This window comes from Neopsephotus bourkii, unplaced genomic scaffold (genome assembly GCF_033783945.1).
Source record: "Neopsephotus bourkii isolate Nb327-2 ecotype Australia unplaced genomic scaffold, CSIRO-AGI_Nbou_v1 NB_1792, whole genome shotgun sequence".
Lineage (NCBI taxonomy): Eukaryota > Metazoa > Chordata > Aves > Psittaciformes > Psittacidae > Neopsephotus > Neopsephotus bourkii.
This window is the reverse complement of record NW_026902266.1, coordinates 12,602,672-12,629,024: the sequence shown is the minus strand read 5'-3', so window position 1 is coordinate 12,629,024 and position 26,353 is coordinate 12,602,672. Positions and strand designations below refer to the sequence as shown.

The following is a 26,353-nucleotide window of genomic DNA, read 5'->3' as shown; positions in this document are numbered from 1 at the left end:
TTTTATTTATTTCCTTATTTATTTATTAACTTTCAGGTGCAGAAACCTTACATTTCCTGAGAGGCTTCCTGAGGTCAGTATTGTATTCATCTTTGTTAATGAAGCTCTCTCGGTGATTCTGCGCTCCATCCATTCAGCCATTGACAGGACTCCTGCTCATCTGCTCAAAGAAATTATTTTAGTTGATGATAACAGTAATAATGGTAAGAAGATTTGGTTTGCTTGGTTTTGTTTGTTTGTTTGTTTTCTCTGACTTAGAGGTTGGATCATAAATGACAATCCTTGAATTGTGGCACCTGCTCACCCCACAGGCATTTCAGATGTTGTCACTGTATTTTCTCCCTTCATCCTACAGTTTTGCTGGGCTGTCTTCAAATATGCATGAATGGGCATGTTAAAGAGAGTATGTACACAGGTAGGAAGCCATTTCTGTATGTTTAAGGTGTCTGGTAAGCAGATGTTTGAATGTAAGAATAGACTAGAGACTTAAGATGTTTTAGCACTTAAGAGTTCTTGCGGGATTAAATGATTCCTGTGCTTTTCCTGTTTCAGTTGTATGCTGGTATGTGCATACTCACTTTGTGTAAAACATCTTTGTTTCTTAGACACCTCATTTAGATTTCCTGTTCATCTCGTTGACAGCATTTACCTTGCTGCTTTTCTACTGTATGTGTTCAGGTTTTGCTCTTCATGATTTGAAGGACTGGACTGCCCATATCTGATTGTTCAGTACTTGCTTAGGTGTTTGTCAGTGAGGCCTTGCTGGGCATGTCTTATTTTCTGGCAGTATTAGCAATGACATTTTAATAAGCATAGGATGCTGAACTGAAAACTTTTGCTCTGCTGGGGAGTTAATTCTGAACTCCTAAAATACCAGGAGAATCTGAATTTATCTTGCTGAAGGAAAATGCTGAGCAGAGGGCTTCTCATATCCTTGCCATCAATACAGCTGTTATATGATCACTGTAGCTAGATTCTGTGACTCACTGCTCATCGTAAATGTGTCTCAGATTTGTACAGAAAAGAAAGTTTTTGGAAAACAAGTTAATAAATTCCCCACCCTAGGCTTTGCACTTTGATCAGGGGACTGGAGCATCTCCCGTATGAAGTTAGGCTGAGAAAGTTGGTTCCTGTTAGGGTGGTGAGGCACTGGAATAGGTTGCCCAAGGAGGTTGTGAATGTTCCATCACTGGCAGTGCTAAAGACCAGGCTGGCCAAGGCCTTGGGTGAGATGGTTTAGTGTGAGGTGTCCCTGGCCATGGCAGGGGGGGTGGAACTAGATGATCTTAAGGTCCTTTCCAACCCTAACTGTTCTATGATTCTATGATCCACTCCTTTTCTACTGTCAGTGAAGGGAAAAGCAAATCCCGACCCTTTAAAGAACACACAAAACCCAACAACTTGATGCAGGCTTATGTCAAATATAATTCCAGTGAATAATACTATGGTTAGAGTTACCTAAGGCTGTCCAAGCTTTTCTTGAAACACGTACTTACGGAACAGTGTGGGTGAATTGGGGTGCAGGGTTTATGAGTTGTTGTTCTTAGTTTATGGCACAACTTCTGATGTAGCCATGAGATGGTAACAGTAAGTAAAAAAAACAGTAAATGAAATCCCATGAAACAGCAAATTATAAGCAAAGTGAAAAAACCCCAAGATTAACATCTGTGCACGTGCATACATGTGTCTCAGAAACGTGTTGTGAACCAAAGTAGAATTTTGATTTGCTGCAGCATGCAGTTCAGTTGTTAGACATGTTGTTTTACTGATTACATCTTGGTGGTCTTTGATTTTTGCCCACTCCCTCATGCAATACATGGCATTTGATAGAGAAAATAAAAATAAGAAACATTTTTTTTCCTGGTGGACTTGAGCTCCTGAATGTGTTTGTAGAAATTAATTCCTGCATCTTTCAAACAGGAGCTCAGTGAATATGAATGAGTATTGGTGGTATGGAGCACAAGGCCTCCTAATGCGCAGGAACTGACCACAAGGCAGCCATAGAAGGAAAATAATCTGACTGAAAAAAGTGGTTTCTAGTGGTTGAGTCTGATTTACTGTAATTTACAGGCAGTTGTATCAGTGGGCACATTGCAAAGCCGTGTCAGAAACACCAGTGTTTCTGACAGCCTGTCATCATTGTGATGAGCTCACTAACAAATACGCTTTGCACTGTGCTCTGTGGGCTTGTCAAAAGTATTCCTTTTTGTTATTATTTACCTGAAATAGATAAGAAATCACAGGAACCACGCAGTCTTTCAGGAAGACCTGTTCAGCCACATTTTTTGTTAGTACCGTTATTGGTACTTTATAGTATCACATTTTTATGCCTGGCTGTGCCTTTTATTCAGGCTTGCCTTTCTTACCCTCTAGTGCTTTAAATCGTTAGCTTCCTGGCCTCAGACAGGAGGACAGAAATGGAGAGGAAGGTAACCTTTGGTTTGGCTGTCTTGGCTTGGTGTTACATGTCATTCTATATGAAATCACTCTGTGCAGAGTGATACTTAGTCTCCTATAAAAAATAAGCTGTCTCCAGGATTTTCTGCTACTCTAACCCTTTCTCTGGCGTCTCCTCCCTGCAGTAGTAAATTAGATTCCTACAGCCCTCTTTATCCCATAATGTATGCTGAAGAGCTGGTAACAGGCCTCTATTTCGAGAGGATGGATGTTTGGTAGGAAAGGGAGTGATTGTAAAGATGATTTATGGGCTTTTCTGTTATTAGTTTAAATCCTGAAATATTTATTTTACAATTTACTTTTGCTTTCACAGTATTCTATTTTCTTTTTTTTTTCCCTCCCTTCTAAATGGTTGAAACTATTCCTTTGTATTTAGTGTCATTCTATGGCTTTGTTAGTATCTCTTTAGCTTGCAAGTGTTGCTGCTTGTAAGATAAGTGGGTTACTCTGGGTTTCCCTGTAATGGTACCTGAGGGGGAAAAAACTTGCTTTATGCTGGAGTCTGGCACCAGACTCTGCTTCTTGCAGGGCCCTGTCAGAATCCTAATTACAGGTGGTATATTCACTGTCAGGCTTTTGCCAGGGATGGCAACTTTTATAACTCAAAGCAGAATTTTTTCTGTGATGCAACAGCCATGGTTTCACAGGCAAGAAACATCATGCTATGGGAAGTGACTAGAAAGAAAAAGTGAAAAGAGATCAGGCATAGTGCAAATAAACACATTTTTTATTGAGAGTTTCTTGCACTTTTTGGTTGGATTCCCATAGCACAGTGGTTTAAAATTAAAGCAGATACGATGATTGGCACTAGAGGACAGCACCAGAATTTCCTGCTTCTGAGGGGAGGCAATATACTGATAGACTGGTAGAAATTCTTGCTATGGGCCAAATTCTGAATCTAGTAATGAGCACCTGGATTTATCTCTGAGTTTGGTAGAAAAGAGCAGTGGAAGAACTAGTTGCTTTTTAAAATTCCAGAAGGCTGATTGCTGTAACCATATATTCAAGTGTACAGCCAAAGCCTGTACCTTTGTCTTGAGCAGTAACAGCTATAGCGTTTTATTTCATGCACTTCAGGGTATGTCTAACAAATTATCTATGACTCTCTCTAAACCTCAGTGCAGTTTTTCAAGTTCCCAGTCATGTTTCAGGAGACCTCAATTACTCTCTTTGTGAAGTTCCCCTGTTTTAAAATAAATGTTTCAAGTTAGGAAACTGTGAAAATGCCAGAGTGTGCCATTTAAAAGCAGAAAATAGATTTAGCAGGTCCCAGAATTTGGATCCATTATTTTGATAAAACCATTTGCACAGCTTCATGTGGGTATTTCACCATATCATCTTTTCTGGTGGAATTCTGATAAGCATAACACTTAAATGTTTCATATGTGCTGTTAGGTACACTAGTATTAAAATTTAATTTAGTTGAAGGTTAAAAAATGCATTTCAGTGTCTGTCTTTCTACTATATAGGGGGGACAGAAGATTTACTAAATAAGTAACCCAAATGTCAGTGTTGTTCATTTGGGTCTCATTTAGGTCTCAGTCACATTGGTGTGAAACAGAGCAACTACAGAGAGTTCAGCTGATTTACTGTAGTTTTATGTGCTATCTCTCAGATGAAAATCTTTCTCATTCTCGTTAGGAGTGGTTTGCTTTTCAGAGGTAATATACTTATTAGTTTATAACTTGGCAATAAAATAATTTATTACTCAATGCATTAGAGGAGAGGGATTTGCAGAGAAGAGGCTTTAAAAAAAACAACTTGTAGGTGACCATGCGTATGACTCCTGGTACTTAATTAGACCTCAGGAAGTTATTTAGAAAAAACACGGCCTGAGCTGGAAAGTACTGGAATAGTGTTTTGTTCATTCTCTGGCTTGTTGCATCCTGTCCCCTGTGGTGCCACTGGAGTCCCATCCTGGCTTTTCACTCCTTTTGCTGGCATTGAACCCCACTGATTTATTGAGAACCTCTGACAATATTTTATGATTTGAAATCTCTCTAAAAAAGCTCCTTGTGAGCTATGATGTATGTGTTCAGCTTCATGGGGATGCAGTGTGCATTAATGTGTCCAGAGTATGCCTTATGAACTGTTACAGCAGTAGTTATAATCCTCTATGACATTTTTTCATACTGAAGTTAATAATAGATGTTGCAGTGGAGGCTCAGGTTTCATAAGGTTACTTCCTTTTTCTTTGAGTCATTACTTAAGAATGAAATATTCTGACATGTTCGGTTTAATGATTCTTGTTTTGTCCTGAGATTTCCATGAATACAGCTTTTAAATTACAGTGATAATGCTGGGTATCATGGGGTGCTAATTTTGTGACTTGCACTGTTGAGAACTAACACAGAGTGGTAGGAAGTGGGTCATGTGCAACTGTGTCACCTTTGAGAGATTTTCAATGTTGTCCTCAAAACACTGAAGAAAAAGAAACTTTTCAGAAAGCATCCAAAGCTTTTCATTAGAAAGGCATTTTTCTTTTTGGGGTGTTTTTAAGAGATAATTGGGAATTAGAAGATCATCTGACTTTTGTTCTTTACAAAAGCTTTACTCAAAGGTACTGTTCAAATGCATGCTGGATTTCATATCGCAGTGTAACTTGAAGATGGCATACTTGTAGATCAGACAACTGTGAATGAAGATTTAAAAAAACTGTTGCTAACAATGTCTTAGGGAAAACTTTAGGCCTTGCTATCTTCCTGTTTGGCTTTTTGTTCTTCGCTTATATGAATGCCAGCAAATTTCAAAGACAAAAACATTTTAAAACAAGGAAAAAGCCAAACTTTATTCAAACCTAAATTCACTTGGGGACATTTTTATACATTGTGAAGGCTTCACTTTATCTGCCTACATTAATTCCCCTCGTAAATTAAAGGTATTGATGCTGAAATCCATGTTATTGCCCAGCCTTTACACAAATGAGTCTTCAGTAGTGTTGACAGGGTCTGACATGAAAGAGGGCTGTGTAATACTAGTTAGGAATGAGATGCTAAAAAGCATATATTTATGTATAGACTGGGAAATCTGTCTTCATTTTAGATTTGAGAATAACATTAACTGTTATTACAGACTATGCATTTTACTTGCATAGTAACATTTAGCGCTGAAACTTGAATAAATGAAGACAGTTCTTTGAGCATACATGGGGTCTTCAGGTTTTTTGACAGCTACTGTGGAGGCATTTGAAAATATGTAAGAATAAAATAACCAGAAGCAAACCATGAACACTTTCATTTGTGTCCCAGCAATGCCTGGCAGTGCAGCTCAAAACTCATGTGGAAAAAATGAAAACCTGTAATGTAAATGGACTGTGAGATTTTTACAAGGACAGTAAGTCCTGAAGATGATGTCCTGGAGTGGCTGCAGACTGGTTTCTTCTCTTACTTGCCAGTTCTTGTGATGTTGTGTTTGATTCCTGCTTTAAAGGGAAGAGGCTGTGGAGTAGGATATCGGAAGGAAGTGAGCAAAAGAGCAGAAGAGAGGGACGTTGCCAATGAAGGCCATCTGTCCCAACTATTCTTACCCCCTTTTGCTTTGATTTGTCACCCTTCACACCTTTTTCTTCTTTTGTCATCCAGGAGTGGTCTAACTCCTTGGACTTTACTCCCTCAGTCCACTTTCCTTTTCTTCATTCCATCTTGGCAGTCTGTTCTTTTAAGATGTTCACTTCCTCACATCCATTCCACACACCTCATCCTTTATATGAGTTTGTGTCCTTTCAGCTGGGGTCTCATTTTCCATGTTCTCAAATTCCAGTATACCCACGCTTCTTACCTTCTGCCCATCTCATCCACCCTAGCATTTGCTGCTCTTCTCACAAACTGCACTCCTCTATTTTTTCCATCTCATCATTCAGCTCCCTTTTTGCCTTTAGCCATAGTAATTAAACTACTGCCTGACTGATCCTCTCTCCTCCTCCCAGCAGTATACTGCGCCTTTCTTTGTGGCATATTTTTATTATTCTTCAATTTTCCTCCTTTTAATCTCTGACACCTTTTTCAGACATGTTTTTCCATTTCTTTTGCTTTCATTTGAAAATAGTTATGTTGCATTCTTTTAGATCAGTGTTTCTAACTCTCTTCTGTCTGAACTCCAAGCTCTGTCAGATTCAAATGTTGACTTGTATCCAGTCATACATGGGGGTGGAGATAGCATCCCTTGCTGGAGGCAAGAATGATTTTTGTAGCATTGTAATAATATTTGTATGAAAGCCATTTGATATCCAGGATGCTGTTTGGTTCCTAATGGGAACTGTCACATTCTCGGGTCTTTATAACTGATGTGGAATGTCCCTAGCCTTCATTTTCAGAACTGCGAGAGTAAAATGGGGCTGCAGGACCATTGCAGCCAAGTGTGTCTCCCAAAGAGCATCTCAGAGAGCTTGCACCTCTCTTAGACCATTTGCCCCTGTGTGTGCTCAGCAGGTTTTTGCAGTGACAAAGTAGCTTTTCTAAAGGACTTTAATCATCTGCAGTGTAGTATAGTTCAGTCTGTTTTTACGGTTGGAAAAGCAAAATTTCAATGTGTGTGCAAGCTGATATCGTAACCTCTGTCCGTATCAAAGGTCAGCACTGGGCAGCAGAGCTTTTATTGCAGTCTCCTGATGTTCGTATAATGTTCGTGTAATGTTATGCACTGAATATTCCCTAGCCAGCAGTTGTTGAAAGTTAATATATAGTCATTTTACCTTTTATTCCATCCTCAAAGTAATTTAACTAGCTCAGTCCCAATACATTTGCAGAGATGCTGGCTAATAAATGCCCTTTTCTATGTCAGATTCAGTACAGCATTTTTTCATTGTAGTTTTGTTTTAGCTTGAATCCTGCCATAGTGTACCAGTTCATACTGTTTAGCTATTTCACATGTGCTGTGTAGCCTATATATGCCAAGCAATGCATTGTACAGTGAGTATTTTCTTATTCTGCAACTCTGCGCCTGTTGTGCCAACCTCTAAAGACACAACTCTTGGTGTGGGCACAGTCATACATGCTCTCAGGTTTCTGCTAACATCAAAGCCTGTTACAGATCATGCAGCTGCAGTTGAAAGTGATAAATAGCTGCACATTTGCACTTTGGAATTTCATGGAAGGATAATTTGGGCCAGCTTATAGGAAATAGCATCACCTATGTCAGGTATGATTCAGAAACTGTATGTCTGCAGTCAAACTGAGAAAGAACAGGCTAGTTCTAAGCCCTTCTGGTAGCAATGAGGAATTCACCCCATGTGCACTGGATGTGCTATGGACTGGTGGCATCCTGACTGTGAGAACACCAGTGAATATAAATACTTCCTTCTTAGTGCTGTCACTGTGATTTTAGCATTAAAATTAATTACTAGAGATCTCTGAGAAATTGCTTGATTAAGAAAGCCCCCTTTTTTTTCCCCTCCTATTTCCTCTCGCCCCTCCCCTCACATTTGTGGGATTATATTGCTTTCAAGAATGCTTGAATTGTTTCTGTTGATAACATTCTCACACACATCTCACTAAATTTAAGTAGCAGCCATATGGATAGATCTAGTTTAGTGACAGTCATGTAGAACTTGTCTGAGAACTGCTGATGTCATTTTGCTGTTGATGTCAGCGAAGTAATGCTGGTTTGATCAGGTCTTTTCCTTTTAACATCTTTTCCTGTAAAGTATCCAGAGATCTCCTTGCATCTAGTAGAATTTGTATTTGAGTTATCTTAGTCACATCAGCTGCTAAGAGCCTGAATGACTTTGTAAAGAATTTCTTTCTCTTTCCTTATCAAGAGAATGGTACTCATAATTACAAGAGTTTGACAAGGGGGGGGGGGGGCAATACTCTGTAGTGTTAGGCAAAGGAGTTAAAAGATTGTGTCCTATATAAAGTAAGAAATAAAAATTGTCTTTAAAATGAACTTCATTAAAATTCACATTTTCTTCCTAACCGAAGCATACTTAAAAAGAAAAATCAATGAAAAGATAACTTTCATAAAATTAATGCTGCTATCTTAACTTAAGCTGATGGTAAAAATTCCTGCTAGAGCTGATAATTTTGAACACTTCTACTTCTTTGTGAGAGAACCGGAAAATTCTTAATGTGCTCAAGAGTTTGAGACATGATATTTGCCTAAGGAAGCATATAAGGGTGTTTTGAGTGTGTCACCAAATGATAAAAATCAGCAAAAATATATGAATAAATTGCAGACTGTTCTGTGTTCACCTGATAGGCATACACAAAAGCACATCTACAGGCATTGCTACATGCTTTAAAGACATTGTAGGACCTACTGTAAGTCTAAAGTTCAAGGACAGAGCTTTTGATCAAAAGATGTTTGAATCCTTGTGAATAAAATAATTAAGTCGTTGACTTTTGGCATACTTTTCTGTAAATATGTTTGGCGTTTAACTTCGGGAATTATTCTCCAATGGGATTGGATGACCAGATTTTAAATTACTTGACTTCACTTGTTCACTGTTACTTACTTGTGGGGCCATTAGTCAGATGGTGTTCTTTCCTTTTGCGCTGGAAAAGTAATGTATTTTAAATAGTATGCTTCAAGTAGCAGCCTGAGAAACTTTGGGGAAGCTCTGTTTAAAACTTTATGGAAACTGTGATGAAACTAGACATAAACTCTAAAATTACCATTTACGATGATGAAGTTAACATGGGAAAAAAGAAGACTTGGAGGTTAGGCTGTGAGAGAGTGAACAGTTATGCTTGTTTTTCCTCACCCAGTTTATTTGGAAAAGATATTTTGTTTTTGTTGGGCCTCCTTCACCAGAGCCCTTCTTAACAGCACTTACTGGAAGTCTGTTTTCAGAGTCTGAATAGACAGAATATAGATGTGACTCCAATATCTGGTTATATGCTAAAACCTCACCCTTCTTATTTATGATTTTCACAAATGTTTAGAAGCCTGTTATTTTTTTGAGTAAGTTCTGCAACCTGCTTCCTTCAAGACAGGGCAAATCTAGCTCTCCTGGCAGTTTGATAGACAAAGACTTCTTCCTGGGGGACCTGCATGGAGCTTTGTTCCCCATTAACCACCTGCCACATCTCTATGGCAATTTGCAATGAAATTTGTGAACAAATAAATGATTTTTAGCTCTTTTAATATTAATTTACTTCCAAGTGTAATCTGAGAGCAATGCTCTACAGTTTTTTCACAGATGTTTTTGATGCCAACTCAAAGATACTTTGCCTTTCAGTGAGTTTAACAGGGTTTGTCTACGTTGCAGTGTAAACTCCCCGGTAAAAGATTTAGAATCACAATGAATGCTAAATAATATGGCAGCATAAATCATTGGTTTTGTTTGGCAGCAGAGAAAATCTTGATGAAATTGCTAAGTGCTTTCACTTCTCCCAAGATAGCTTACTGTCGGCTGCTGCATTGTTGCTCTGCTCCTAACTGACACACTCCTTTGGCCCAGGGCCTGTCTAATCATTGTTTAATGTTTCAAAAGCTGCCATCTTCTATTTGAAGCAATCTTTTCAAGCAGTACAAATACCAGCAGATTTGCTTACAGTAGAAATAATTGGAAAAATGAAAGTAAAAAATACAAAAAAGATAATAAAGCGAGATGCAAACAGCATTAATGTTTTATGAAGCTGAAAAATATGCCATATACCTAATGGAATTATGGTGATGCTTTTGGAAGCGTAAAGGTGTTTCCATGTATCTAGCATACATGGTCTGTCATTTTTATATGCTCTGGAATGATTATTCCTCCTGACCTAATGCCGCTAATATCATTCCTTGCTTATGTGCACAGAGCAGAAAGAGAACAAGGTCTTCTAAAATGGAAAACAAGGTCTTCTAAAATGGAAAACAAGTTCACAACACATTTGCCGGCAAATAAAGAAGTTGACAACTCCCTGTGCCAGCAAATAAACAATGATTTCTATTTTTTATTACCATGTACAAGCGCAGTGTCAGTACCTGCAAAATGTACTTGCATTTGCATGTCACATAAGTGACTATGTCTCTTTGTAGTAGTAGTATTATTGTATGAGCAACAAGTTTAAAATATTTCTGTGTAGTCTGATTCTTAAATAAAATGTCTACAGTTATGTTTTTAGTGATATTTTGTGCCCTTGAAACCAACCCTCTTTTTACCATTGACTATCAGTTTTGAACGTGCAAGTGAAACTATGTACTACTGGGTCTGGTTTTGTGATCTCTCCAGTTATCTCTCAGTTTCCAAAGGAATGTTTCTTCTCTTTACTCATTTCCCATGCCTATAAATAGATAGAGCTTAAGGATTACTGTGATGCATGACTGTGTGTATGGTTTGTATCTCACACACAGGATTTCACATACTGAGACTAGCCTTGATATGAGACAAAACATACTCCAGAAACAGCATTAATTTTTATTATTGCTATTTGTGCTGCACAGCACTGTATAGAAGGGCAAGAATCTATACTTGACAACCTCAGGAATGCCTTGTGTCCCAGATGGATTCTTGCAGAGATCATCAAATTGTTGTCTCTGGGAACGCTGTCTCTAAGATGTGGGAAGCTGGAGAGCTGCAAGACTCCAAAGGTTCCCATTCAACTAGGAATGAATCTTATGGCAGTTCAACTTAGAGCATTACTCCAGTGTCAGAAAAGAGATTTGAGGAAAGCTTTTTCACCAGAAATTGAGGAGACAGCTTACAAATTCATAGCTGTTGTTTACCTGCATCTCTAGCAAACTGGAGAGATTGAGAGGCAAGGAAGAAGTCAGTAGGCAGTAGCAATGCAATATGCTTTCGTATCAGAGGGGAATGCTTTAGTTATGGTATGGTGAAGAAAAAAGGTAGGCTATGTAAAAGAAAGGAAGATTTATGACATAGAAACAAAGCCTTGTCCAGAATCCCCTTCTACTGGGGAGCTCAAAGACTACAAGAAGCAAGAAAAACATTGTCAGGGTTTTGTTGTTCTGTTGGGGTTCAGGTTTTTTTGTTCGGTTGGTTTTGTTGTTTTGTTTTGTTTTCTAGATCTGCAGATTGCTAGAGCTGTCTGAAGTGAGCAGTGTCTGACTAGAAATTTTCATCTAGTCTGTCTCTTTGCTTCAGCAGTTATGTCTTCCAGAAGATAAAAACAGCATGAGGTAATGAAGTTACAGAAAACCTCAATGGCTTGGTATAAAGAGAATCATCACATGCGGACAGAGATGTTGTCTGTAGACACTGATCTGTCACAAAGATCATAGGAAGAGAAACATGTCAGATGAAATAAGAGAACTTGTACTTCAGTTTTATCCTACAAGCCTGGAAAGATCAGTTGTTATAAAGCGATATAACAGCACTTTACAGGTTGTCTGATACTCAGTTAACCCTGAAATCTAGTAGTATTTTATGCAACTCTTGACTAAACTTTCGCTGATCAGCTCTTGACTTCACATATGAAATCTAAATAAGTGGGTCTATTATTCTGTCCCCAAGTAGGAGCTCTGGAAAGAGTCTGATGACAGGAAATCATGGTAGTTCATGTTTGTGTCCTTGAAAATACATCGATCATACGAAGTACTCTGTGTTTCTCTCTCAGATGATCCTAAACCAGCCTGGAATACTCCACTAAGCTTCAGGCGTTGTGCAGCATGAGGACTTAAGCAGAAGACAGAGCACTAAATGCAGTTTAAGGCAGTCAGAACTCCCATTTTACTGCACACTCCAGAACTGGATTTTCTGTTGTTTTTGCAGATATACATTCATAGTCCCTGAGATGAGAATGGCACAGTAGTCGTAGTGTTCAAGTTTCCATCACAAACAGCTCTTTTTGTGTTGAGATGTGCTGTCTTTCTCACAATAATGCTGAGATGAAACTAGGCATGATATCAAACCTAAAGAACAAGATTATATATAGAAACTCTCAGTTAAAATTCTTAAAAATGGAAGGGGGAAAAGAGGATATTGCCTTCCTTAAAAGGTTTGGCGTTTGTTTTACTACTCCCCCCCTACGCTCCAGTAGGAAGGGCTTTTTTATGCTTTCCTCATGTCAACAGTTCTACCAAATGTTTAAAGCTTTTGGGTTTTGTTTTTAGTTTAAGGGCTGATCTTGAAAGGTGCTGACTGCCTCCTAGGACGTCATTTTTCATTAATAGGTTGTGTTACACAGTGTCAGGTAGGTTCTTCCTTGTGACATTAAAAAAAATTATCCATAAAGCCATCTGTGTAATCCAGAGTGTTGCCACAAAATGAAAGAAATACAGGCCTTCAGTGCTATTAGGTCAGTATAGAAGCTCACATATCTCACCTTCTCAAATTAGAAGTAGTTCATCATTAAAGGAAAGAGTTGTCTTCCCAGATGGATGTAACTCTGTGATTCTGTCAATTCTTATCTTATGATACTACCAAGGAGTTTCAGCTCCTTGGAGCTCCCATCTGAGGGACTGGCCTACAGAGACTATCAGTAAGATGAATGCAAAACTAAACCTCAGTCGCTTTCAGTGATAAGTAATTCTGTCTCGGCATAGGTAAGGCATGTTCAGTATTTGTTCTTTTTAGAACTCTTTTAGTAGGGAAAAAAAATTAGGAAATCAGGGGTCTTTTAAAATACCTAAAATGGAAAACCTCAGGGGAGGTGAGTTAATGAAATGGGCTGTTAAAATAACCTTCATTTTATGGCCTTAAACTAGGACCACTGAGAGAAATGACTTAGTTACGGTAAAATGGAAAAAAGGGTCTAATCAGCTTTCATTAGAATGGAAAGTGCCCTAGAAAAATATGCCTGTTGCATCAGAATATATCAAACTGAGTTTAATCAACTGTGGATTACTGCACAATAGCTCAATCAACTTTAGGTCAGGAAGAAAGTAAGTTGAGGAATTATTTAGTAGAACTCTAAAAGAAGGTGTATGCTCAATAGTTCATTTGACTTCCTGGGATTAGATTATTGAAGTTACTGAAGTAACAGGAAAAACAGTAGTGTGTGATTTCTCTCTCATGTGTGGATCTTTTATGTACTGAGTTGTAGCTTTGATACATGACAAAACGTACTGACAAATTGCATTAATTTTTATGGTGCTGCAGTGTTTTATACAGCCCTTGGTTTGGAGTTCACAGAGAGTATTTTCTTGAAAACTGCCAAGCTGTCTGGGTGGACTATCCTCTGCTACACTGCTACTCTGGCTGACTTTCCTCTTCTCACTAGAGCGCTAATGAGGGAGATTCATTTAATCCAGAGCAACGATCACTTCACTTACACCAGATACACCTGAGTCAGCAAATCTGTGTGCTGGAGATGGGTTTTATTCCAAATAAGTCAAAGTCTGCACTCAGAAATTTTTAATTGAAGCAGGTTGCTTTGGTTGTCAGAACCAAGTTTCCTGATGCCTTAACTTCCCCTAACTGTCCGTCTCTTGGTGAACTAAAGTCGTTCCCTGATTCTGGCAAGCTTTAAAGGTTCCTGTCAGTTTGAAAGCTGCATTTCTGTCTGTTTCATATGTACCTATTACAGTAGAAACTCCTGTGATTTATATAACTGGCTGTGATAGGGGGAAAGTGTTTTCTCTGCTTTTCAATTGTATTTTTAAAGTTTGATACCACTTTCAGTATCATATAGTTACCTCTGTGATCAGTTATCTCTTCAGTAGTTTCCTGAGTAAAAAGACCCGTAAAAAGATCAGTAAGTATAAAATAAATACATTCCTATTTTCTAAGGGATTTTTTTTAGAAAAGGAAGGGTATTCTTTGTGGGTTTTGGCTAACTTGCTTAAAGCTGTTGTTGAAATTGAGGGGTAAACTCTGCCTGCATTATCCTATTAACAGCAGAACCTTTGTTGACATAACCTTCAGCTACGGGAGTGGGTAGGACATGCCTCCAGAGCCAGAGAACCAGGAGTGCTAGGGGATGGATCTATACGGCATTCACTGCTTGGAGCAGGTGAACCTTCCCAGGGCAGGAGGGGTGATGGCAGATAGCTGTTGTGGCTAGGAAATAAATGCCTCTCCAATATGTGCCAAATCACAGTCCTGTTGAAGAAGGTTTGAGGAATTACACTGCTTACTCACTGTCTGGCCCTGGAGTCAGGTTCCAAGCTCCTCAGTGTGTTTATTTAGCATTTCTGTCAGTAAATTCATTTGCTATTGTGCTCTTCCTGGCACAGAGGCAGAAACAGGAACAAGTCTGCTCAAGACAATCTCACTTAATATTTAGTCCCCTTTTGAAAAGTATCTAATGCCTTTAACTGTCTTGTTTTGTTCATTAGGGGCTAAACACTAATCATAAAATAATATTTATAATAGATTGTAAGCTTATTTGGTTTTGTGATTTCTATTACTTTGAGAGATATCACATGGAAACAATGAGGCACTCCTTGGTTAAGGTGCTACTCTAGCAGTTAGACTCATAATGTATCCCATTCTTCTTCATGCCATTACATTAAATGAAAACAATTACATCACATAGTGCCTTAAGTCAGGAATAGGAGCATTGCTGTCTTGGCTTCCATAAACACAGTGCTAGTTTACACATGAAAAAAAAGCAAAATGCAAAGGACAGCTGTGTCAAATATTTATTAGAAAGCTACAGATTCTTGTCACCCTTTCTTTTAACATAACTGAGAGTAATTGAAATAACCAAATGATTTTTTTTTCCTGAAAGGGAAATCAGTGCATATCACAAAACAGTTGTAGACTTTTTGTCTGAGGTAGTAGATCAGTTTCAATTTTAGTCAGCTAATTTTAGTAGGTTTTGATTATTTTTTTTATGGGCTCTCAAATACTGTTCCCTGAATCAGATGTATCCATGGTGTGATTTAATGAATTTTATGTTTTTCTGGTTTAAGTCTTAAATGATATTTTTTCCCTCATTTTGTGGAAATTGATAGCATTACGGCTTCACACCTTCTCTGTATTTCTCGTGAAGTTTAGTATTTGAAGGGGTTTTGTTTTTTCTTGAACTAGTTCTTTGCTTTTTTTCAGTTGTGTTCAAATGATTTGGCAGTGAGCAAATTTGGACAGTTTTTCTGTGTTCTGTATAGAAGCTGTTTTTTAAAATGTTACTGACAACTGTGTAGTGTTTAGGGCCAGCACTCTGTCTTGCCAGATTGTTCAAGCTATCATCCCCCCACAGGCTGCTGGTGTGACTCTTCAGTATTGCTTGTGGGAGGATACTGCATTTGCCAGTGAACTTCTGTTCAAAAAAGTATTTTCCAGTGTGGTGATGGAGATACTGCTATCTATCATTCCATTTCTCCCATCAAAGGGTGATCCTGAAATACCAACTCTAAAAGTAGGGTTGCTACAGTGAATTTCCTGGCTTAAATACGTTAATATTTAGGAATGTGCAAAAGGTCTTGTTACTGAAGAGCTCCTCTCAGTTTTCAGATTTATGAGGAAAAGTAATCTTGTTAGTTTAGAATTGCAGAAAGAGTTTTAGATCTTTTATTGCAGTTCTTTTATTTTATGGCTCATGGTTCTTGTAAGTAGTCTGGAGCAAGTTATTTTTATGGTTTCAAATGGAAATATTTACTTTTAATCACTGTAGGTTTGGTGTATTGTGGTTTTTAACAGACAGCAAAATAGTGTGTACTATTATCGTATTTGTCTTTAATCTGTGTTCATTTTAATCCATCTATAAAGAGCATGGGACAGTATTTGCTGAGTAAACCTAAAAGGAGATCAGACAAGCTTCTGTTATGATTAATGGAATTATAGTTCCCTTCATGTTGGGGCAAGAAGAAGGACAAGGCGATCTCTCAAAGTCTGTTCACCGCTGCAATCTTTGTCTATTTGTCAAACTATTTTTGGTCTTTAAATGGAACACCTCTTAGGTGCAATTTATAAACACTCAGTGATTAGTCAGCATGTGGATTTTCAGGGCAGGGATTTCATACTTTCAGAAACCTGTTATAGTTTCTGACCATCATAAACAATATCTCAGGAGCTGTTCTTCCTGTTGAAGGGAAAGTGGAAAAGTTCCAACCGATAGTAGAAACTTTTCCCTGTATTTGGTGGATTTATTTTTATTATACTATAAATAATTTCTGACCTCAAAATTTTGTGAGGCTTAGGCAAATATGAAAGAATTAGATCCTCTGAAAGCCCTTAACAGTCCTGTGAATGTTCCTGTGCCAATAGGCAGAACTGGAGAGGTCTTCAGTGTCTCTGTTGTAATATTCAGAGTAGTTGCTAAACAGTGGACTGTGTCCACTACCAGATTTTTTTCAGACATGCTTTTAAGCAGAGATTACTATATATGAAAGAAAGGAAGAAAGAACGGAAGAAAGGGAAAGAAAGGAAGAAAAGGAAAGAAAGGAAGGAAGAAAGGAAGAAAGGGAAAGAAAGGAAGGAAGGAAGAAAGAAGGGAAGAAGGAAAGAAGAGAAGGAAGGAAGAGAAGGAAGAAAGGAAGGAAGAAAGAGAAGGAAGGAAATTTGAATTGTATAGAGAGTAGAAATAAAAATGCTCACAGCTTGTTCTTTGCCTAACGGGCTGTTGTGCGTAAGGTCACCATATTCCTTTGCATTAATGTTTTCTCATTTACCATCTGCAAGCAAGTAATTGCAAAGCTAAATTTCATTAGCAAACTGTTACTAAAGTTGAAAGATCTGTGACACAGAATGACTTCGATTTGATTTATATTTAAGTGACATATATAGTTTTGAAATGGAAGTGGTTTATAATTTTACTTAGTCACTGATACAGTTTCATAAACATTAGTGAAATGCACACTCGCATTCTCTCAGTACTGACAAACCCATTTATTCAGTTGAATGCTGTAGTGTTCAGTCTCTGCAGATCTATGAAAATCAGAAGGACTTCGGGTAGAAAACTTTCTTTTCTGATAGAAAACCTCAATCACCTAAACATGGGTTTAGGAGTCAAGCTTTAGATATTTGTTTTTAAAACCTTGACCCTACAGCTTCAGAAACGTGCATACGGTTTCTTGGCAAGGTTTTACTTTGTCTATGAAATTGGACAAATATTATTAATCACTTCAGGTTTGGTAACATGACTGGACACTCCAAGCAAACAAATAGGTTCAAGGGTTAAATCATACGTATCATAATTCCTATATTGCTCTCAGATCATCTACTTAATATTGTAATTTATTCTGTAGCTACTTGTTTAACAGAAGATACCTGTGCATCTAAAGAAATCAATGCATTCTCGCCAAAGCAGATGTGAACTCTTACCACAGTCCCAGGGAGGCTGAGGTGGGAAGCAACCTCTGAAGATCATCTAGTCCCACCCCTCTGCACAAAGCTGCATCAGCTAGAGCAAGTTGCCCAAGACACGTCCAGTTAGGTTTTCAGGATCTCCAACACCAGTAATATCTTTGTAACAGTAGAAAAAAAAAAAAAAAGAAAAAAGAAAAAATTTGAAGTGAGGAGAAACTAAAGTCAGAAATATGAAGTTAAAACAGAAAAATATTTGACTGCATTTTTGCATGTGGACATAACTTCTTTGCCCTGTGGGCCCAGCTGACCGTGTTTGCTTAATTCAGACACGGGATAGCTCTCACTAAAGCTGCTCTTGTCATCTTAATTCACAGAAGTATTTCTGATGACCAGATGCTAAGGAGTTGTAAAAGTGCCTCCTTTTCTTTTCATTAACTAAAAGGATAGCTCTTCAGAGCAATGTATGATACTGTTAAAATGGTGTTATGAAAAATACAGATCAAAGAGAATGGTTAGTGGTATTTTAAGAATGGCATATTTGCCTGAAAAATGAAAATGATACTGCACAAGGCAAATGGACCTGAGATAGCTGTGCATGAACCATCTCGGGTGGTTTTATACCATGCCTTGGGGTCTAGGTAAGTAAAATAGGCTGGAAGGGTATGCACAGCCACAGACAGGAATGCTGTCACACTCCTTGGCTGGACAGCTGTAGGTGGGATAGATAGGGGTGGCAACCAAGGGAACTGCAGAGTATTTCTTCAGCCACAGAGTTGTGTTATACTGTACATAGCAGCTCCTCCCATGCTCTGTGTGCGCTTCTTTGAATAATTTGAAGGGAATCTAAGGTCTGAGCTGTTATCTGTAAGGTGTAGTGCATGGCCTGAGCTCAGAATAGTGAAATGCTGTTCAGCATTCCAGACAGAAGACCATAGCTGACAGGTCCTTTCCTCTGGCATTACAGAGACCTCTGGCAGAGCTCTAACACCTAGGTGGAGTACAGTCTTCAAAGGGAGAAATTAAGTTAAATCCTATAGCTTGGATTTCCCTGTCAACTCTGTGATTACAGATAATTACTGTTCTGTTATACTGGAAAGACCATTTCTTTGTCATTGGCACCTTAAACATTAAATGTCTAGAAACTCTCCTCCCAACCCTGTGCTGTGGGCTCAGTCTTGCAAGTGGATCAGTGATGCTGCTCCCAGCCCCGGAGGTGGTAATCTGCACAGCTCTCCATGTGCAGGTACTGCAGTCTATTACTGCTAGCTCAGACAGCCTTGTGTGCTGTGATTTTGTTCAGTACAGTGTAAATCAAACCAAAGTAGAACAGGTGGGGAAAAAAAGGCATTTTTTGGTAAGTGTAGATGTTACGTGTGGATACAGACAAGAGGAGACACGGACATTGCTCATCCAACTTCTTACAAATTTTATGTACATTTGATGCATGCTTATTTCAGAGGGATTTGTGAGTGCTCGTATATATCAAATAACAGGTCTTTTTCACATCATTAGGGAAGGATAGTCTAGATGAGAGCAAAAGCATAGGGAAGACTAGTTCTTTAGCAAGTGGTCATATGGAAGGAGCAGTGGCACGGGTTAATAATGGAAGGATACACAAAACAATTTTGTTTTGAGATGAGGAGCAAAGGTTTACATTATCGAGTGGAGTATTTTAGAACCTGCACTTATGTTTGAGGTGGCAGATCACAAGGTAGAAACAGCTCATTTCTGAACTGTAGCCAACCTACTTCTGTGGCTTCTGGCATGCACCAATACTTTGCTAAAAAAAGTATATCTCCCCCGGGAATATGCTTTCCCAATGCCTATCTTGGCACCCCTGTGTTAGAGTTGTATTTATCTGGGGATAACTTCTACCAAAGTTCCTAATTAATTGATTTAGATTTAACTGTAAAGAAAGTCCTTTGCTTAGACAAGTATTGCTACTACCTGTCTTTGTTATGATTGATGTGTTCTTTGTTTATCTAACTGGAATTATTAAACAAAGCATGCACACGACAAGTGAACTTTTATGAGGATTTGATACACAAAACCTTTTCTGAAGCATGATTGCAGCACAACAATTTTAATTCATTTTCACAAGTGATTCCAGTTAACACCCACAGCATTTGCTTTTTAGCTACAGACAAGATTCACTCATATAGCAAATAAAATAAGGAACTCTGACACAAGATCTCATGTGCAGCTTAGCAAAAGCACTGAGAGTAACTTCTTGCAAGTCGGTGGTCCTAGATTGCAGAAAGTTACTTGCTTTTGCTGTGGAGCTCATTTGTTTGGTTGGTTTTTTTATTCTTCTGAATGCTCTAACAGAGGAAAAAATAATCTGCCATGTTTTCGTAAGATGTAATGAAACCTAATAGCTCACTGTGTTTTGTTTTAATCACCCTGATTTATCTGTGGTGAAAGACAGGAACATTGCCTGGTCTCCATTTTGTGGTATTTGAACTTGTTTACATTTTCAAACATTTTGTCTTCTGGTATTTATGGCATTTACTGGAGTTTCTTGTTTTCCCAGTTTGAACTCCCTAATTGGAATTGCAGTACATGGTTCTGGTTCAGGTTCATCACGTGAATGTAGCTGCAAACGTAGCTCTGGTAGTAAACCCTGCAGTTACTTTGACAACAGCTTTGCTAATAGCCCTTCTGAGGAGTGTATAAACTTCTTTGGTGAAGTATTGTGCAGAGGGAAAGTGGGCAGTTACAGCGTAAAGATGGGCCACTTTGCTATCCAAAGGCAAAGATTTGCATGGGGATAAATCAGGTGTAATTATAACCTAATCTTAGTAAGCAGAGGTGTTATTATATAGCTTTTTGCCTTTTTTTTTTTTTTTTGTGCTTTATAGATTGACGTGATAGCTACCCAGTGCCAGTAGGGCAAGTGAGCATCAGGGCAGCATCACCTTTAGCTTGGTCAGATGAAATGTAACCTGCTGATTGATGCCGTGTTATCCATGTTATTTTGATCTGTCTTGTCTTCTGCTAGTTTAGCACAGTGGCTGTAATTCTGGCCTCCAGTGTTAGTGACAGAGACTGAGAACTTGGGAAGATGCATCAACCTGTCCAGATGTGTGATGTCCATATACATTTGTCTGATTCACAAAACATCACAGAAATTTTATGCTAACTTGCAGTTTGTTTAGGCTACGTAAAGTACAACTTCCGCATTTGTAACTTCTCATACCAGAGAAGATTTAGAAGATGGGGTGATGTGAGGCCCTTGAAGATGGAAGAGTCATGTGCCTTCAGGAGCTTATTGCTCTTCAGCTTTCTGAGACACCCATGTCTGAGGCTTTTTGAGTTTTGGAGAGATGACCAAAATTTCTATGGAATAAAGGCTGCTCAGGATTTTAAAGTCTTGGATATTAATTATAACTCTGACTTTACTGCCTTCTGGAGCAATCTCCTTCTGTGACATCATAATAAGAATATAGCTGTATAATAAGCGTCTAAGGTTAACTAAGATGAATTCTATATAGGAAAATAAGTTCATTACCCAGTCTAAAAGTTGTCAAATGGTCTTCAATAGAATATGTTGCAATATGCAGACATGGTAGAAATTTAATGCTCAGAGTTGGAGAGAATTTAATCATGAGATTTCATAACAAAATTTAGCTGTGCAAGAAGCATTCTTTTGAATATGCTAAAAGGTTTCAATCTGAAGAGTTTAAAGCAGTAACTATTATGAAAAATGTGGATATATTTCAAATCAAATTGCAAATCGCTGCAGATCAAAATCCAATTCAAGGAAATTACCCTATATCTGTGCAAAATCATTATTTGCAATGAAAGGTCAAACAATATACTGAAAGAATTGGATGAGGTGAGATTTTTAAGCCTTTGAATCTCTATAATAAATGAAGCCTGGTAGGTTATATAGTGCTACAGACCACATCACAGCTAGCAAAGAGAGACACAGGTGGTACTTAATGCTAACAGTCCTTTGTAAAAAGATCTGGAAAAGACCTTAAAATTCCCAAGAGATATTTTATATAAATATCAGGATTAAGAAGTATAATGTGAGTAAGAAATAACATCATCAAAAATTGTTCTGGGAGTTCTTCATGAAGTCATTTACATTTACTGCTTTTATTGAAAAAATGAAGCCACCTCAAAAATGTGCTAGAGAAGGGCCTGGGTACAAATCCCTTTGTGTGTAGTTTTCCTCATGAACAGTACATTTGCTACATCCTGAGTTGTTAGTGGGCAGTGGCTACTGGGTCCCAAGAGTCTCTCTGCTTCGACCATACATGGTTACAGCATTGCTTTACCAGGTGAGTTTTGAAGAGCTAAAATTAAATGACAAAAAGTGAGAAAGGAACTAAATGTAATCCTCACTAGAACACAAATGTTGAACAAACCTGTCGTAATACATCTAAGTATTAGTAAAAGAAACTAATTCAAGAATATTCTTCTGGACTCTTGTTTGTGTAATACACAATGAAATAAATAGTTAATTAGAGGTTATTAAAAGTTTTTGTTGAATTTGGGCTTTGTTTTCACCTATGGAAATTTTCTTTAGTAGGATTTCCCAAGATCAAAGTTGTTTGAATGCCCAGTTTGTGCTTCTGAGTTCAGTCAGTTTTCTGTGACTGTTACCCTGAACATCTCAGGAGCTCCTGTGTTGGTCAGTGTTGGGTATTGATGCGTGGCCAATGCACAGAGGACTACTACCTGCTGAATTCCAGGCAGCAGGTGCAGAAGGGCTCTGCATTTCCTCATAGGTTTCTCAGGCAGTGCCAACCAGCTCTGCTTTTGCTGTGACAAGATGAGAACTTAAATGGGCAGCCCAGCTGACTTCCTGTAGCTGGAGGCAGGTTCTGTCCTTCCCTTGTAGTTCCAGACATCTGCAGTGTAAAGCAGAAACCTGGAGCAGCCCGTCAGCTGAACCTCCCACTGCTCACTGGGGTATGATTCCAGGAGGAAGTGCTGGAGTTTTTGGAAGTCTGTCCTATCCCAACACAGTGAAAAGACATTTTCACTGCTTAAAATGTCAAAAAATACTGACACTACTGCGGGTTGTTTCTGGGGAGCAGGAAAGGCATGGCTGGTGTGTGTTCTTTTATGTGCTTGTTTTGTGCAAGCAAGGCTTCCACCCTGCTGGGAGACATCCTAACAGCCACATTGACATACTTTCGTTTCAAAATGAGATGCTCCAAATTAAGCAGGATTTAACCAAATCTTTCCAAAAATGCTAGGGTGCTAGAAACAAAGCTGTTCCTGTATTGTGAATGGGAAAAGGTATGAATTTTAGTTTCAGGTTACTGCTTGGGTTATTTTTCATGGCTTAGCTCTTTTTCAGAAAATATAAGGGTTGCTTCTACTGTCCCTTGCTTCTGTTTCTGATGCAAAAAGACAGGGCATGAACAGCAATTGTAGAGAAATTTTCTGTGATAATTGTTGAAAGGCTTGGAATACTTTGGTACATGCTGATATAGTTCATCTAAAGATACAAATTGTATAGTGTTATGTTCTCTTAAGACTTGGAGTTTGGGATTTTTGGGAAGCGGTGATCCCAGCACTGTCTTACTCCTTAAGAATAATGAAATATGCTTGGAAGGAAGTAAGTCAGAATTTGCTGCTTTAATTTGCATACATATGTCCTGGGTTTAGCAGCAGCAGTCATGTTTCTCCTTAATAGCTGGTGCAGTGCTGTGTTTTTGACTTTCAGCCTGGGAACAATGCTGGTAACACCAATGTTTTTAGTTGTTGCTAAGTAATGCTTACTCCGACCACGGACTTTTCAGTCTCATGCTCTGCCAGGGAGGAGGGGAAGTCCTCCATACCAAAGAGGCTTTAACCCGCTGGCTTGCTTAATTGGAGCACGTTTCACATTCATGAATAACCCAGTCAATAGTGTCCATTGTTAAATCCACCCCTCGATTACGAGTCCATCTGTATGTCACATCTCTGCCCTGATGGCCTGAAGTGTCATGGGCCCACCAGGCCAAAAATAATTCACCTTTATGTTGCCAATCTAAGTCCATCTGAGCCACTTCAGTCTTATTAGCTTTATCCACCTGTTTGTTTTTCTGGTGTTCCTCAGTGGCCCAACTCTTGGGTACATGAGCATCTACATGGTGTACCTTCACCATCAGGTTCTGCACCCGGGCAGCGATACCTTGCCACAGTGCAGCAGCCCAGATGGGTTTACCTCTGCATTGCCAGTTGCTCTGCTTCCATTGCTGCAACCACCCCCACAGGGCATTTGCCACCATCCATGAATCAGTATAGAGATAAAGTACTGGCTGCTTTTCTCGTTCAGCAATGTCCAGGACCAGCTGGATGGCTTTCACATCTTTTACCTCAGCAAACTGACTCGATTCACCCTCACCTTCAGCAGTTTCTGCAACTTGTCATCGAGGATTCCATACAGCTGCCTTCCATCTCTGATGCTTCCAGAGCACTGGAGGGACCCACTGGCATAGATACCTGCCAGTACTATTCCACACACCCTGCCACTCATGACTGTCCAGCCTCGGAGAAGATCTCTTGGTAGTATTTTTATATAGTTGTATAATGTTAGACAAGACCCGAGCCAGACTCTGCTTAGCTTTTGAGATTGGACAAGATCTGGCGTTCTCAGGGTGGGCACACTGTAGGCAAAGCATAGAGATTCTTAAAAAGAAAAAAAACAAACAAAAGAAAATGTTTCTGTCCTTAGAAAAAAATCCTGCAGCTCTCTGCAGCTCTTGCAGTATTCTAACCAAAGCACTTCTGATTTGAACCGCTGCTTTGCAAGAGTAAGAACTATTTGGATTTTGTCCATATTTTTATGAAGTTTAAAAAAGAAGTTGCACCCTCCAAGTTATTCAAATGATGTGAATTAAAATCCATAACTTAAATACAACAGTAGATACCTACCAGATTGTCCCAGATGAATTTGGCAGTGGTCTCTGAGGTGACATTACTCCTAAGACTGTAGTGGAAGTGCACACTGAAAACTCTTTGCTTGCTTGGTAGGCGATGGGGTAGATTCTGTGCCTTCCTTTTATTTCCTATTAGCAGTCTCTGATCGATGTTTGGCAGAATTTTTCAAGACCATATGATATAATATGAGGGCATATGACAGCTGTTTTTTTCCAAGGGCTAATTCTGATCTGCACTTGCTGTGATGTCATGCGTGAATGTTGCATCCAAGGCCTGGTGTGTTAGAGATTTTCCTGAAAAGTTCTCACTGATTTCAGTGAGACGAGTATTTCACCCTGTAAAATTTTTACTTGCAATTGGTATTATCCACCCTATTTTTGTTTGCATTGCCAGCAATGTATTAGCCATTAGAACAATGAACAAAGTTTGCTCATACTGGTATAATTTGCCATAGGTTATTTCCTTCGAACTGTTGACAGAAACATCTTCTGTTACAGCAGCAGAGCTGCATCCAAAAGCAAGTCCTTTTTGTGAATTAATGTCATCTGTCAAAAGAGCCCCCCCTGTCCAGGCAGGCTGTGTTTCTCCTTGGTATGCTGGGTGCTGCATTGCTAGTGCTGTCGTGAATTCCATTCTTCCACAAGCAGCAGTCCACCTTTGAAAGGAGAAAATAAGAGCAGGTCAACCAACCTGATCACAGGTAGTCAAATCAATCCTTCTGACTTGAGATAGAACAGAGCATTTTGCATCTGATGTGTAAGAGTTGTTTGATAGAGTCATTCATTCAAAGCAAAAGCTGGTAATTCTACCTTTGGGCAAGGTTAAAAAAAATGCCTGCAGTAGGTTTGTGGTTTTTTTTTTCATCCTTGAGGATGATCTCACAGTATCATCAGGTTTGGTGCATGCTAGCTACTGTTTTGCTCCCAAGTAATTAATTCTGTGTAAGGACTATAAGGTTGGGTTATAATTTCTGACATAAAGTAAGATCTCATAAAAACCAGTATATATCACACAAGGCTAAATCCTATTTATTAAAAGCAAACTTTGTCTTTTAATGTTGCATGGCATTCTTTTAAGTAACTCTTTAATAGTGAATGTTACTTAATACTGTTTAATTTGACCTACCTTGAGTCAAGGGTTGGATTGCTGAGGTCCCTTCCAGCCAGCAGTACTCTGTGATTACTTTCTCTTTCCTCTTCCTTTTATAGCCCTGTTCTCAACTTCTTGCTGCTAGAGAAAGGTTTGATTCAGAGAGGAATATAAGCAGCTCTCTTCCATATATTTCTAACTGCATATTTTCATATTACATTTTTAATGTAACTTACATGACTGATACCCTCTGATTCCACTCCAGAAATAAAGTAGTTACACTTGGGCTATTGTGTTTTAATTGGCAGTTTCCTTTTCCTTATGACTCTGTTACCATCACACGAACTGCCATGCTGTTTCTTCTAGTCATGATTATTTATCAAGTTTACAGTATGCAAATGGCTTGCTGCATCTTATGGGTGGGGAATATTTCTGATGTGCTCTTTAGATCATATTTTTCTGGATTCATAGAGCCTTCTCTAGCTCTGTTCAGGCATTTAGTTTCTTTTTCTGAAGAGTGATTTTTCTGTTCCATGCACATCCAAGAAATAGATTAGAATTAAATATACTAAAAAATAAGCCAGTTGGATTACTGGGAAGAGCTGCTATCCAGCTGGGACTAGAATTCATTTCTCAGGTGCTTCTCTTTATCATTTAAAGGTCATTTTACAGACTAACCAAGGAACACCAAGAAATGAGACTATGAACTCAGAATTTTGGCAGTGGTGAATTAGACAGTATAACACTGTATCAGTTCTAATGCATGACCTTGGTGCTTGTGTACTGCTTGCTTTGTGGCTCCATTCTAAAACTATTGTATCCAAAACCATCAGAAGTCATTCTGGC

General features: G+C 38.7%; 1 protein-coding gene across 6 annotated transcripts in view; it reads left to right on the top strand.

The window, feature by feature from the left end:
* GALNT18 (polypeptide N-acetylgalactosaminyltransferase 18) overlaps nucleotides 1–26,353 on the top strand; it is a 238,368-nt gene that overhangs the window by 122,955 nt on the left and 89,060 nt on the right. For all 6 annotated transcript variants that reach the window (XM_061380458.1, XM_061380455.1, XM_061380457.1 and 3 more), the window contains one exon: nucleotides 37–203. In XM_061380458.1, coding sequence (XP_061236442.1) covers nucleotides 37–203 — 167 coding nt within the window. The remainder of the gene's footprint in view (nucleotides 1–36; nucleotides 204–26,353) is intronic.